This window comes from Pristiophorus japonicus, chromosome 22 (genome assembly GCF_044704955.1).
Source record: "Pristiophorus japonicus isolate sPriJap1 chromosome 22, sPriJap1.hap1, whole genome shotgun sequence".
Classification (NCBI taxonomy): domain Eukaryota; kingdom Metazoa; phylum Chordata; class Chondrichthyes; family Pristiophoridae; genus Pristiophorus; species Pristiophorus japonicus.
The window spans coordinates 66,086,353-66,100,927 of NC_091998.1; the positions used below are offsets into that span (position 1 = coordinate 66,086,353).

General features: G+C 49.9%; 1 protein-coding gene across 14 annotated transcripts in view; it reads right to left on the bottom strand.

The window, feature by feature from the left end:
- Positions 1 to 14,575, bottom strand: part of LOC139235126 (ankyrin-1-like) — a 303,602-nt gene that overhangs the window by 108,605 nt on the left and 180,422 nt on the right. For 9 of the 14 annotated variants that reach the window (XM_070866335.1, XM_070866331.1, XM_070866326.1 and 6 more), the window contains 5 exons: positions 7,091 to 7,196; positions 5,958 to 6,045; positions 1,769 to 1,887; positions 1,249 to 1,329; positions 983 to 1,054 (listed from right to left, as the gene is read on the bottom strand). In XM_070866335.1, the coding sequence (XP_070722436.1) occupies positions 983 to 1,054; positions 1,249 to 1,329; positions 1,769 to 1,887; positions 5,958 to 6,045; positions 7,091 to 7,196 (466 nt within the window). The remainder of the gene's footprint in view (positions 1 to 982; positions 1,055 to 1,248; positions 1,330 to 1,768; positions 1,888 to 5,957; positions 6,046 to 7,090; positions 7,197 to 14,575) is intronic. The other 5 variants (XM_070866334.1, XM_070866328.1, XM_070866323.1 and 2 more) reach the window with 4 other exon arrangements.

Here is a 14,575-nt window from a genome sequence, read left to right on the forward strand (position 1 = left end):
CAGCAACCATCAAAACACAATGACCCCAGTCCCTGTACCTAGTCTGACCCATGACCCCAGTCCCTGTACCTAGTCTGACCCATGACCCCAGCCTTGTACTTAGTCTGACCCATGACCCCAGCCTTGCACCTAGTCTGACCCATGACCCCAGCCTTGTATCTAGCTGACCCATGACCCTAGTCCCTGTATCTAGTCTGACCCATGACCCCAGTCCCTGTACCTAGTCTGACCCATGACCCCAGCCTTGTACCTAGTCTGACCCATGACCCCAGCCTTGCACCTAGTCTGACCCATGACCCCAGCCTTGTATCTAGCTGACCCATGACCCCAGTCCCTGTATCTAATCTGACCCATGACCCCAGCCTTGTACCTAGTCTGACCCATGACCCCAGCCTTGCACCTAGTCTGACCCATGACCCCAGCCTTGCACCTAGCTGACCCATGACCCCAGTCCCTGTATCTAATCTGACCCATGACCCCAGTCCCTGTACCTAGTCTGACCCATGACCCCAGTCTCTGTATCTAGTCTGGCCCGTGACCCCAGCCCCTGTATCTAGTCTGACCTGTGACCCCAGCCCTGTATCTAGTCTGACTTATGACCCCAGCCCCTGTATCTAGACTGACCTGTGACCCCAGCCCTGTATCTAGTCTGACTTGTGACCCCAGCCCCTGTATCTAGTCTGACCTGTGACCCCAGCCCCTGTATCTAGTCTGGCCCGTGACCCCAGCCCCTCTATCTAGTCTGTCCCGTGATCCTGTGACACGACCTTCTGTATGGCCCATACCTGGCCCCATGCGGTGTTGGATTAAGAGCGAGTCTTAGTGCTGCCGACAGAGCAGGATAAAGCTGGTGGCCGGAGGAGTGTGGGCCAGGGGAAGAGGAAGCAGAGCTGCATAGGTAGGAAAGCGGCTTCGGAGAAGAAACAACAAGAAGGCGGCACGGCTTAGCCTCGCTGTCGGCACGGTTACCGTCCTCACTTACCCAGACCGGGTCGGGCTGGCAACAGGAGTGACATTATGGGATGCTTCCACAGCTGGACTGCTGGTGGAGAGGCTGGTAAAATATAAAACAGAGATAGATATAGCGAGAGGCTGCACGGTTTTCTCTCGGTTCCTCGCTTCCCCAGGAGGGGGGGGGCGGAGCTGATATTTCTATCCAGCGTTTCCACAACGAGAAAATAAAATGAGAAAGAGCGAGAGAGAGACTGCACAGGGTGAGCTGCACATGTCCTCACCAGTCCCACTTACCCAGGAAGTACAATGCTGGCAATGGGACTGTCAATAAGGCTCGTGATATGGTACATGTCTGGAGCTGGGCTGCTGTGATCGCTGATGAAAAGAAAATGAGAGAGAGATACTGCATGATGTAGTGCACACTAATTTCTTCCAGTACAGAATGTGGAGAGGATGTGGACAGTTTGATTTCGCAAAAACTAGCCAAACGCAGACAATAACATCGCAAATACACAGAGAGCCGTCAATCCCGTACTCCCACTATATATGCGCACAAGGCCCGTGCAGCAGAGCTGGTCTCCAGTCGTCCTGGTTAACCCTTGCCGCTGGACCAAGACCTAGCTCTGTCAAGCCCGTGTGGTGGCTGGTGTGCAACGGTCACCCCACGTTAAAAAAATCCACGCACAGGCATCTTCCACCCTTCAATTGGAGTTCAGGATCTGGAACATTGGGTCCTTCATTGAAACATCTGTGAACCCATGTGGAAGCAAGTCATCCTCGTTTGAGGGACCGCCCTACGATGACTCCCACTTACCCGGTGTGGATAGGGCTGGCGATTGGGCTGATGTTGTCGGAGGTCTCGGTGGCTGGGCTGCTGGGGGTGAAGGAGTCTTCGTCAAAGTCCTTGGAGATGGAGACAGAGGGCTGCTGCTGCTGTGGACCGAATGCAAGGAGAGGAGAAATGAAGAAAGTGCGAAAAGAGACAACGTAAGCCCCTTCAGCCCAAGCCCAAGGACACGGGCTGTGTGCAGCCCGCCTTCTGATGGACTTTATCAATCCCCTGAGGAAACAGTCAGCCAGCTTTCTCTCAGACCTCACAGTCCACCGTTCAAACCCTGGCGGGTTGCTTTCCCCAGATGTCACTCCCTTGGCCACAACAGGCATTGGGGTGGAAATTCGGTTTGGGGCTAAGTAGGGGCCCAATGGCGATGCGGTGGTAAATTTTGAGGCAGGAAATAGTTTGCCACAAAATTCATCTGCTGGGCCGTGAGTGTGGGCCCTGAGTGTGGGCCCTGAGTGTGGGCCCTGAGTGTGGGCCGTGAGTGTGGGCCCTGAGTGTGGGCCCTGAGTGTGGGCCCTGAGTGTGGGCCGTGAGTGTGGGCCCTGAGTGTGGGCCCTGAGTGTGGGCCCTGAGTGTGGGCCCTGAGTGTGGGCGGAGCACTAAGGGAGGTGTTGTACATCTCTCCTCGGGCACTAGGCCGGCTGAGCAACTGAGAATCCCGAGCTAAACAGCCGGCCTCGGAGCGCCGGAAAAGAGGCTTCCCGGGGGAAAAAACAAAACCATTCCCAACACCTTGCTCACCCCGCATAAACATAACTCGCAAAAAGAACAAAAGAAAAACAGTCACACGTACCTCAGATAGACATTCCCTCCCGCACCACCTCCGGGACAGCTCCGACCGCCCACTTTCCCAGGCGGTCCCACTAGGGTGCGCTACAGGGTGAGCGGCAAACAGAAATCACCGCGCTGTCGAAACCGGGGCGAACCCGTGGCCGCCATTGTCGGGCCGGCTTCAGAGTCGGCCCGACAATTAAAATAAAATGGCGGCCGCGGCGGAGCGCTCTCCAGCCACCCAGCCAATGGCAGCTTCCCGCCGGTAAAAGCTGTCGGGGGCACCGAGCGGAGGTGGCTCCGCTCCCACCGGGCAATTTCCCTCGCGGGGCGGTAAGGGGTCGGCGAGTGCCCGACAGGACGGGAACCCATTTCCGCCACAACCGGCCCGGGGCAAGTTCTGATGGGCCGGACCATCCTCCTGCCCCCAGCTGGAAAGGCTTTACCCCTCACCCCCCCCCCCCATTCCCCCCCTCTTAGAGACAGTAATGGATCTTAAGGAGGGGGCAGTTTCGGCCCCTAGATGTTTTCTGATACTCGAATATTGAGCATGTGGGAGCATTTCATTGCATAGAACTCCTCATCCATACACCCCTCCCAGCGCCCTGTGGCTAATGATCTTGGCAGCTTACCTTGGATTCAATTGTTGTGGGGATGGAGGATTGACAGGAATTACTCAGGAGAAAATATCGGAGGAGGGACAATAAAGAAAGGAGCTGGGAGAGGAGGATCAACGTGAGGTCACAAGTCAAAGGCTTCCCTTCCTGCCCTGTGATCAACATACAAAGGAGGAATACTTGACATAGCCGTGGTGTATGTGTCAGCTATGGCTCTGTGGGTAGTACTCTCAAGATGGGAGGGGCCAGGAGCGAGCAGGTACTGCTGATTACTGCAGGGAGTTGGAGTCAGTTTGTAAAAAGTTGGTGGTGGGTTTCTGGATTGTTTTTTTCCAGATTTTGGAGCCTTTTTGGCCGATAAACAGAAGCCATCTCCCGGAGTGCTGGGCCCCGCAGAGGACAATGTTCTCAAGATGAATTTAGTCAGGGACGAAAATGTTGGGGGAAGGGAGAATAAAAGGCCCAAAGGTTTGGGCCGGGACCCCAGGAGGTTTGGAACAGAAAACACGGTGGTGGTTCAGTACCGGGATAAGGAGGTACGAGCTTGGGATATTATCCGGGCGGTACACGAGGACTGCGGTGAGGGAAGTTACATTGCCTGCCGACCAAAGCCGAATGTTGGGTTCGAGGTGATGGTCAGTGGCCGAGAGGAGGTGGAGAGACTTTTACTGAGCCTGAAGGTTGGTGAGAAGTTCTTCAATGTATCTCTGCTATATTCACCAGCGCCGGTGGTCTCATTCTTAAACCTGACCGTTTATGCCGATGTGCTGATAAAAATGTTGGAGGCGTGGGACATTAAACTTTGCTCGGCAATGAAGAGGAGATACTCTCCTGGAACGTGGGTAGCCGATGGAACCCGTTATGTAAAGGTGCGGTTCCCAGAGAGGGTGAAGTCATTGCCCTACGGCATGAAATTCGAGACAATGGAAGGAGTGCAGTACTTCCGGGTTCTGCATAATAACCAGCCGAAGGTTTGTTATTACTGTCTTGGACACGACCATTTAGTAAGAAGCTGTCCAGACCTGTACTGTTATAACTGCGGTGAGTCTGGACACATCGCTCGGAACTGCAAGGCAGAGAGCTGTGGGGTGTGTCACAAAGGCCCCACCCGCTGTGAGTGTGAGGCAGAGGGAAGCTCCTTGAGTGATGAGGAGATGGGAGAAGGAGCAGGAGGTGTGAGTGGAGTGGCCGGAGGAGCGGAGCAGGCAGAGGACACAGCCACCGAACGGAATGAGGAAAGAGCGCAAGAAAATGGAGCAGGTGGAAAATGCACCAAGTACGGTGGAAAAGGACAAAGTCAGCGGGGGCCACGGGTCAGGGACAGTGTCGAGTTATAATATGGCTCGGCTTCAGGTGTCCGTGGGGGGAGCAGAGGTGGGTGTGGGGTAAGTGTAAATACTCCAAAGCGAGACGGGGAGTTGTACATCTTGGGGAGCAGGAGGGGGCAAGACCAAGAGAGGGTGCAAGAGGCAGGAGCCTTAAAGGGGCAGCAGGACGGGAGCGGGGCGACAAAGACACCAAAAGGGAGCAAGATGGGTGGAGACGCACCATTGTCCCAGCGAGAGAAGAAACGGGGAGCAAGGGTCAGCGGTGGAGGTGAGGCCGAAGGGAGTGGCACTGTTGGAGAAACCAGGTTAGCAGGAGGACTCTCTCAGGGAGATTCTGTATCTGACGGGGATCAGGGACGGGAGATTACAGAACAGCTCGAGAGTGAGGAGTCAGAGGGGGATGGAGACATGGAATTGGGGGGTGGGGGGGCATCATGTGGAAAGGGAAAGGTTAGTGAGGGGCAGAAGGAGGGAGAAGGGGCAGTTCCTCGGCCTAAACCTAATGTAAGGAAGAGGCTGAAACAGCAGGAAGGTTCAAACAGGAGGTGAGAAAGAGCCGGAGGCTGCAGGAGAAAACAACAGCTGCCCTAAAGGTTGGGAAGGAGCATGAGGGGAGGGAAGGGCCGGAGATTAAATGATGGGGGGATTATCAGGCACACTTCCTTTTGGAGCCATGATTACATTGGTCTCGATTAATGTGAACGGACTGAGGGGGGAGAAGAAATGGCAGCAGTTGTTGCCGTGTGTTGTGTCTGCAAGAAACCTTTTAGGATGAAGATATCATAAAAGAGTCTAGAAGGTTTGGTTATGATCATTTTTTAAAGTACAATAGAATAATAAGACAAATTAATCTTCAGGTTTTGATGTTAATATGTGTTGGAGGGACGGCTGTGCAGAGGGATGGAATGGATTTGTATCATACAATGAATGATCACGATGTTGTAAATGTTTTTAATGTTGAATAAATTATATATTTTTTAAAGTGGATAGCACCCTTGCCTCTGAGTCAGAAGGTTGTGGGTTCCAGTCCCACTCCAGGGACTTGAGCACATAAATCTAGACTGATACTCCCAGTGCAGTGCTGAGGGAGTGCTGCACTGTCAGAGGTGCTGTCTTTCGAATGAGATGTTAAACCAAGGCCCCATCTGCTCTCTCTGGTGGACGTAAATGATCCCATGGCATTATTTCGAAGAAGAGCAGGGGAGTTATCCCCGGTGTCCTGGGGCCAATATTTATCCCTCAATCAACATTTAAAAAAACAGATTATCTGGTCATTATCACATTGCTGTGTGTGGGAGCTTGCTGTGCGCAAATTGGCTGACGCATTTCCCACATTACAACAGTGACTACACTTCAAAAGTACTTCATTGGCTGTAAAGCGCTTTGGGACGTCCGGTGGTCGTGAAAGGCGCTATATAAATGCAAGTCTTTTTTTTGTATCCATACCTGCTCTGATTGAACTGCAACATGGTCCTTTGCAGTTATAATTTCTGGTGCAGCAAATGACATTCTGTGTATAGCGGGAGAGTATGACCTGGAAAGAATGATAAACACAAGAAAACTCATATCGTTTTTCCCTTAACGTTCCTCTCTTGCTCCTCCAAATACACTGTCATAGAATCGGAGAACGGTTCCAGCACAGAAGGAGGCAATTCGGCTCTCAGCCAGTCCCCCTCCCCCGCCCTTTCCCAGTAGCCCTGCAATTTTTGCCTTCAGGAACTTATCCAACTCCCGTTTGAAAGCCACGATTGAGTCTGTCTCCACCACCCTCTCAGGCAGCGCATTCCAGATCCTAACCACTCGCTGCATAAAATAGTTTTTTCTTTCATCGCCTTTGGTTCTTCTGCCAATCACCTTAAATCTGTGCCCTCTGGTTCCTGACCCTTCCACCAATGGGAACGGTTTCTCTCTCTCTCTCTACTCTGTCCAGACCCCTCATGATTTTGAACACCTCGATCAAATCTCCTCTCCACCTTCTCTGCTCCAAGGAGAACAACCCCAGCTTCTCCAGTCTATCCCCGTCACTGAAGTCCCTCATCCCTGGAATCATTCTCGTAAATCTTTTCTGCTCCCTCTCTAAGGCCTTCACATCCTTCCTAAAGTGTGGTGCCCAGAATTGGACACAATACTCCAGTTGGGGCCGAACCAGTGTCTTATGCAGGTTCATCATAATTTCCACATTTTTGTACTCTGTGCCTCTGAAGCCCAGGATCCTGTAAGCCTTTATAACTGCTTTCTCAACCTGTCCTGCCGCCTTCAACAGGCATAAAGGCTCTTCCCTCTTCTTAATATCTTCACTCTTGGAATCATGACTCATTGTACCTGCTCTAGTTCATTTGGTCTTGTCTCTCTACTGAGGTTTGGTTGGCTTCCGACAGCTGAAAGGAACCAGAATGTAAATGGTTTGAAAGATACTCAATGTGGTAACATGTGGCCCTCGAACCACCAAGGAGCGAGAGATCACCTCACTTTACACTGGGTTATTGATCGACTGAGATACCGGTGTCAACATGTCAGCCTGTCCACCCACCACCAAACAGCCTTCAACACAGTCCTTGCACGGACACAATGAACCTTACACGTCAAAATCAGTGGTCTTCTTTGCAGACAAGAAGTCATCTTCGTGCTCCTTCGAGTCATCCATTTTGAGGTATTTGCCCGCGTCCCCTCCAAGGACATCTTCCCCTGCAAATCAAATGGGGTCAAGAGGTCACCAACCATTGCCCTCGGATCTTTGCCGAAAGAAATATTTCATGCCTCACAAGTTCCGGATGCTTCTCTTTCCCTCTTTGGGCCCCTCCTTCACTCTGCCTCGTTCCCTGTCCAACTGGGCAAGCAGACTGCTGCAAGTGTCACTGACTGGTTGGCCTCCCGGAAACCATTTCAATGAGGTCAGCTGATGGTAAGAGACCCTCCCCCTCCTCTCCAGACAATCTGAGACGATAAATATGTCTGTAATGTATTTGCTTCCTGGGTTCTTTGCTTAAGAATAACACATTGCTATTAAAATAGTAGTGGGTAAAATGATGGAATCAATTATTAAGGATGTCATAGCAGCGCATTTGGAAAATGGTGACATGATAGGTCCAAGTCAGCATGGATTTGTGAAAGGGAGATCATGCTTGACAAATCTTCTGGAATTTTTTGAGGATGTTTCCAATAAAGTGGACAAAGGAGTACCAGTTGATGTGGTATATTTGGACTTTCAGAAGGCTTTCGACAAGGTCCCACACAGGAGATTAATGTGCAAAGTTAAAGCACATGGGATTGGGGATAGTGTGCTGACGTGGATTGAGAACTGGTTGTCAGACAGGAAGCAAAGAATGGAGTAAATGGGTACTTTTCGGAATGGCAGGCAGTGACTAGTGGGGTACCGCAGGGTTCTGTGCTGGGGCCCCAGCTGTTTACATTGTACATTAATGATTTAGACGAGGGGATTAAATGTAGTATCTCCAAATTTGCGGATGACACTAAGTTGGGTGGCAGTGTGAGCTGCGAGGAGGATGCTATGAGGCTACAGAGTGACTTGGATAGGTTAGGTGAGTGGGCAAATGCATGGCAGATGAAGTATAATGTGGATAAATGTGAGGTTATCCACTTTGGTGGTAAAAACAGAGAGACAGACTATTATCTGAATGGTGACAGATTAGGAAAAGGGAAGGTGCAACGAGACCTGGGTGTCATGGTACATCAGTCATTGAAGGTTGGCATGCAGGTACAGCAGGCGGTTAAGAAAGCAAATGGCATGTTGGCCTTCATAGCGAGGGGATTTGAGTACAGGGGCAGGGAGGTGTTGCTACAGTTGTACAGGGCCTTGGTGAGGCCACACCTGGAGTATTGTGTACAGTTTTGGTCTCCTAACCTGAGGAAGGCCATTCTTGCTATTGAGGGAGTGCAGCGAAGATTCACCAGACTGATTCCCGGGATGGTGGGACTGACCTATCAAGAAAGACTGGATCAACTGGGCTTGTATTCACTGGAGTTCAGAAGAGTGAGAGGGGACCTCATAGAAACGTTTAAAATTCTGACGGGTTTGGATAGGTTGGATGCAGGAAGAATGTTCCCAATGTTGGGGAAGTCCAGAACCAGGGGTCACAGTCTAAGGATAAGGGGTAAGCCATTTAGGACCGAGATAAGGAGAAACTTCTTCACCCAGAGAGTGGTGAACCTGTGGAATTCTCTACCACAGAAAGTAGTTGAGGCCAATTCACTAAATATATTCAAAAGGGAGTTAGATGAAGTCCTTACTACTCGGGGGATCAAGGGGTATGGCGTGAAAGCAGGAAGTGGGTACTGAAGTTTCATGTTCAGCCATGAACTCATTGAATGGCGGTGCAGGCTAGAAGGGCTGAATGGCCTACTCCTGCACCTATTTTCTATGTTTCTATTAAAAACTAGCTGGTTTATTAGCAAAGGTTTAACAATCACACGACACATTACCAGTTCATCCACCAGGCTCACAACCACCTGCCCCATCGTGGATCCCCCGAACCCAACTGGCTGGGGTTTTATTGAGCTGTGTGAACATCACGTGACTGGCTCACAATACAACAGCTCTACAACTATTTTAATTGTAACTTTGAATCAAGTGCCCCCTGTTGGTAAGGGAGCTAGAACCCACAGATTTCCAAATAAAGCTTTAAAGGAATCTTAGTTCAAGTAAAAGTTTGGTTGCCGGGGGTGATGATGCACTCCAATCCCTCTGGCGCTCACCTCTCGCGGAAGGCCGCGAGCGTACCTGTGGCGCGTGCTCCATCTCTAGGGACACCCTGGCGCAAACGTAGCCACGGAAGAGAGGCAGGCAGTCGGGCTGAATGCTCCCTCGACTGGTTAATGGCCACCTTGGCCAGGCCCAGGAGAATGGATCTTTGTCCTGTGCTCTATTTGCGGATGCCACAGGTGGACAGAAGATAAAGCGAGCTGCGCCGTGACTCGGATTCGAAAGCAAGTTGCTGCGGCCACAACCTCGGGTACCGACCACCGTATGCTCACGGTGCCACACATCAGCAACTCAAGAGCTCGACCAACTTGTGAGCATACTCAAGTGGCGTAGTTCCTTAGTGCATATTAGCGCTGTATAATTACTGCACAGCAAGTTCTAAAATAATACTTAAAACCACCCCCACAAAAGCTGAATGGAAAAGCTTCAGTAAACAGCTACTTAACCAACCCTCCCACCCCAAAGCTGGAATGGTAGCAATGCATTCAGACAATGAGATGTCCCCAAAGCTGGCGGTACATTGGGAGGCAATGTGAACACGGCTGATCGATGGAATGGAGAGAAAGGCAGATGGTTTTGTTCTGATTTTGGGTCAATGCTCTGGAGCATGAGGCAGCCTGGGAATGGGAGTTTTTACACCAAATGAAATGAACATTTGGCCAGAGTGGTGGGTGCTGGAAGCAAGAAGCATACACATACCTAGGATAGTGTGGGGATTCCCTAGAAAGCAAGAGAAGCAACATTTAGACCTTCACCAAAGGTAATCAGCGCACACACAACCCCGTGCACTGTGTTTACTGCATCACCTTATTCAGGACATACTGGGAGAGAGACACGACAAGTCTAAGGATGGAGCCCCCCGCCCCGATCATACAGACAGACACTGACATCTTGTGAAGGAGGGACAGAGCGTGAGACTTACAGACAGTTAACTCCACGGCCAGGTTCCGGCCACCTAGAACAGCTGTACTAGACCGATTCCTGGGACGGGGGGATTGTCCTATGAGGAGAGATTGAGTAGACTAGGCCTATACTCGCACCGAGTCCCACTCACCCATCACCCCCTGTGCTCACCGACCTACATTGGCTCCCGGTTAAGCAACGCCTCGATTTCAAAATTCTCATCCTTGTTTACAAATCCCTCCATGGCCCTCGCCCCTCCCTATCTCTGTAATCTCCTCCAGCCCCACAACTCCCGAGATGTCTGCGCTCCTCTAATTCTGCCCTCGTGAGCATCCCTGATTATAATCGCTCCACCATCGGTGGCCGTGCCTTCTGTTGCCTGGGCCCCAAGCTCTGGAACTCCCTCCCTAAACCTCTCCGCCTCTCTTTCCTTCTTTAAGACGCTCCTTAAAACCTTTGGGCTCGATTTTCCCCAATAATCTGCGATGTTTTTTTGGCGTGCACCGTTTTTTTTTGGAGTAAATTAAAATCTCAAAGTTTCCCCAAAGTTTCTGAGCCAGCCTAATTCACTTAAGTACAATTTTTTTTAGGCTATGATTTTTTTTTACCTCATTGGGGGCGTAACCTGCCACCCGCGCCAATTTTGGCCATTTAAGCAAGATTGGCCAACTACGATTTTTGTTCAGACAGCGTATGTGACCACTGTGAGAAACTTTCTGGGCAGTTAAGAAAATCGGCATAGGTAAGCGAATCAGCTTATAAGATGCAGTTCCACGGCTGGGACAGTAGCGGAAGAGGGGGAGAGGGGGGTGGGTGGCATTCGGCCTGGGCTAGGAGGGGCACTGGGCTCCGGCTGGGGGGTGGGGGAAGGAGTGGGGGGGGGGGCCTTTCCAATTCAGATTACAGGATAGATTTTTGGCACAAATACTCTTTAATACTTTATGTTGGTAAGCTGCTGCCTTAAGTAGCGGCAATGTGCGGGGTGCTGTGAGAGACCAGAATGTATTGTACGGTTCACTTTCCAGCCTCAGCTCGCAGTGTGTCCCTCATTACACTGGCAACCCCATCTTTTTGGCGTATAACTTAGGCTCCACCCACAGAGCTTAAGGACAATGTGCACAGGGCCATATCCACAAGTTAAAACCGCAAAACTCTCAACTTTTTTTTGTTGGCGCAGTTGGGCCCCAAAAAATCGGCACTGGATAAAACTGAGCCCTTTCTCTTTGCCCAAGCTTTTGGTCATCTGCCGTAATTTCTTCTTATATGGCTCGGTGTCAAATGTATTTGTTTTGTTTTATAACATTCCCTGTGCAGTGCCTTGGGACGTTTTACTACGTTAAAGGCGCTATATAAATACAAGTTGTTGTTGTTATCGTTATATTCTCTAGAGTTTGAGAGGTTCTCATTGTGAAACATAGAAAATTCTGACAGGGCTTGACATGGTAGATGCAGGGAGGATGTTTCCCCCGGGCTGGGGAGTCTAGAACCAGGGGTCACAGTCTCAGGATAAGGGGTCAGCCATTTAGGACTGAGATGAGGAGAAACTTCTTCACTCAGAGGGTGGTGAATGTTTGGAATTCTCTGCCCCAGAGGGCTGTGGAGGCTCAGTCTTTGAGCATATTCAAGACAGAGATCGATAGATTTTTGGATATTAAGGGAATCAAGGGTTATGGGGATCAGTGCAGGGAAGTGGAACTGAGTCAATGATCAGATCAGCCATGATCTTATTGAATGGCGGAGCAGGCTCGAGGGGCCGAATGGCCGACTCCTGCTCCTATTTCTTATGAAAGGTATACTGGCTACGCCCTCACTAACGTTCTCAATTACTGGTTCTCTTTTGACAGGTGAGTGATCAGAAGCAACACTCCATATATCGAAATGGCTGAAGACTGATACAGCTAGGCAGCTGGCAACTAACACAGTGCTTATCCCATCTCCGAATCCGTAGTACTTTTGCTGTTTATCCACCTCACTGTTTAATTACTTTTGGCCGAAATTCTCAAAGATTTAGTCAAGTTAAAAATTAATTCAGGTCAGTTGACAACCAGTTTGTATTCGCAAAGCCGCAACTAGTCAATCTCCTGTGAAGTTGCTTTTTAAAAATTGTATCCGTTCCCTTTTTTTGTCTTTTGGATGAGACGTTAAACCGAGGTCCCGTCTGCTCTCTCAGCTGGACGTACAAGATCCCACGGCACTATTTGAAGAAGAGCAGGGGAGTTATCCCCGGTATCCTGGGGCCGATATTTATCCCTCAATCAACATAACAAAAACAGATTATCTGATCATTATCACATTGCTGTTTGTGGGAGCTTGCTGTGCATAAATTGGCTGCCGCTTTTCCCACATTACAACAGTGACTACACTCCAAAAGTACTTCATTGGCCCTGAAGCACTTTGGGACGTCCTGATGTAATGAAAGGCGCTATATAAATGCAAGTCTTTCTTTTCTTTGTTAACTGAGTGTTTGCTTGTCTCTGACTTGAATTCCTTCCACTTGCCCTGCCTTGTCTTCCACGTTTTTCTGTCCAGTTCCTCACTGTGTACCTCTGACATGTTCCACTATCTCATTTCTGTCGCCAATGTTTCCCATTCTAAACACGTGTTCTCCGATTGTCATTCTCGTATCTGTTTGTCTTCAACTCTTCCCTCTTTTTATCAAACTCTCTTCCCCACTGTCTCCCTTCTCTTCTACGCGTTTCCTGCTCTCTCTGCAGGCCTCACACACTTTCCCCGTCTATTTAGCTTTCTCTATAACTTGTATTTGCCAAGCTATGAGTATTTATTCACACTTTTTTCCCAGCCCATGACGTGTTCCCATTGACACAGTGTATTCCACTTGACAAATACCACTTATGAATATACGAACAATGCCGGACAGGTAAAGACCATCTCATCCATTGAGCCTGTCCCACACACTGCGATACCTTGTGTATCACAACATATACTCCCCACCCCACCCCGAACCATGGGATCTCCTGGGAGAGGCAAAAACACAGATAAGAAACCCAGGCCAATTTGAGAGAAAAAAAATCTGGGAAATTCCTCTCCGACCCATCTAGACGATTGAATCTAGTCTAGGACATCACTCTGGCCATTAAATTCCCTGCAGTACCTACCTTCTGTAAGAGTTCATCTTTGCCGCAGCCAGAAACAAAGGCAGCTTTCGCTTGAAGGAACTCTGAGTCTGCATCCACCACATGGAACGGCAGCTTGTTCCAGAGGGCTACTGTTCTCTGGGAAACGACCCAGCTCCTGACATCTAACCTGGATCTAGCCCCATACAACTTAAACCTGTGACCCCTGGTCCTGCCAAACCTATTTAATTGAAATATACTGTCAGCTGAAAAACCGTCTAATCCCGTCATTATCTTAGAAACCTCAATCAGATCACCGCTAAAGGAATGGCAAATAATTGTCAGATGTGACTCTCGACATGCGACACTGAATGGGAAGGGTTGCAGTGCCTGGTGACAATACCGCCACACCATGGCTCAAGGGAAAAGGCTCACATTTGTTGACCAAACATTGTTGGAAGGCGAAATATCCCACAGCACATTGAATCGGTGATTTACATCAATTTGTATTGCCTGTGTTTACTGCATCTGAACATAGCTGCACGTACATCTACTTTAATATTTGAGAATATTTTCACATTATCAGAGTGTAATTTTTCTGCTATATTGGAACATTATTCAAAGGTCACTATTGAATAATGTTCTATAATCATGGCAATAGTGTAAGAAATAAGACCTGTCCTATGGACATTGCTATTTATAGTCTTTTGCAATACTTTTCAAATAATACTTGCAGTTATATGCTGTTATCATGCTGCAAAGTGAAAGTGATGGTGTTCCCATGCACCTGCTGCCCTTGTCCTTCTAGGTGGTAGAGGTCGCGGGTTTGGGAGGTGCTGCCGAAGAAGCCTTGGCGAGTTGCTGCAGTGCATCTTGTAGATGGTACACACTGCAGCCAGGGGGCGCCGGTGGTGGAGGGAGTGAATGTTGAAAGTGTTTGATCGGCTCCCCATCCACCACCTTCAACACTCACTCCCTCCACCACCGGCGCACCGTGGCTGCAGTGTGTACCATCTACAAGATGCACTGCAGCAACTCGCCAAGGCTTCTTCGGCAGCACCTCCCAAAACCGCGACCTCTACCCCCTAGAAGGACAAGGGCAGCAGGTGCATGGGAACACCACCACCTCCACGTTCCCCTCCCAGTCACACACCATCCTGACTGGGAAATATATCGGCCGTTCCTTCATCGTCGCTGGGTCACAATCCTGGAACTCCCTCCCTAACAGCACTGTGGGAGCACCTTCACCACACGGACTGCAGCGGTTCAAGAAGGCGGCTCACCACCACCTTCTCAAGGGGCAATTAGGGATGGGCAATAAATGCCGGCCTGGCCAGCAATGCCCACATCCTAGGAATGAATTAAAA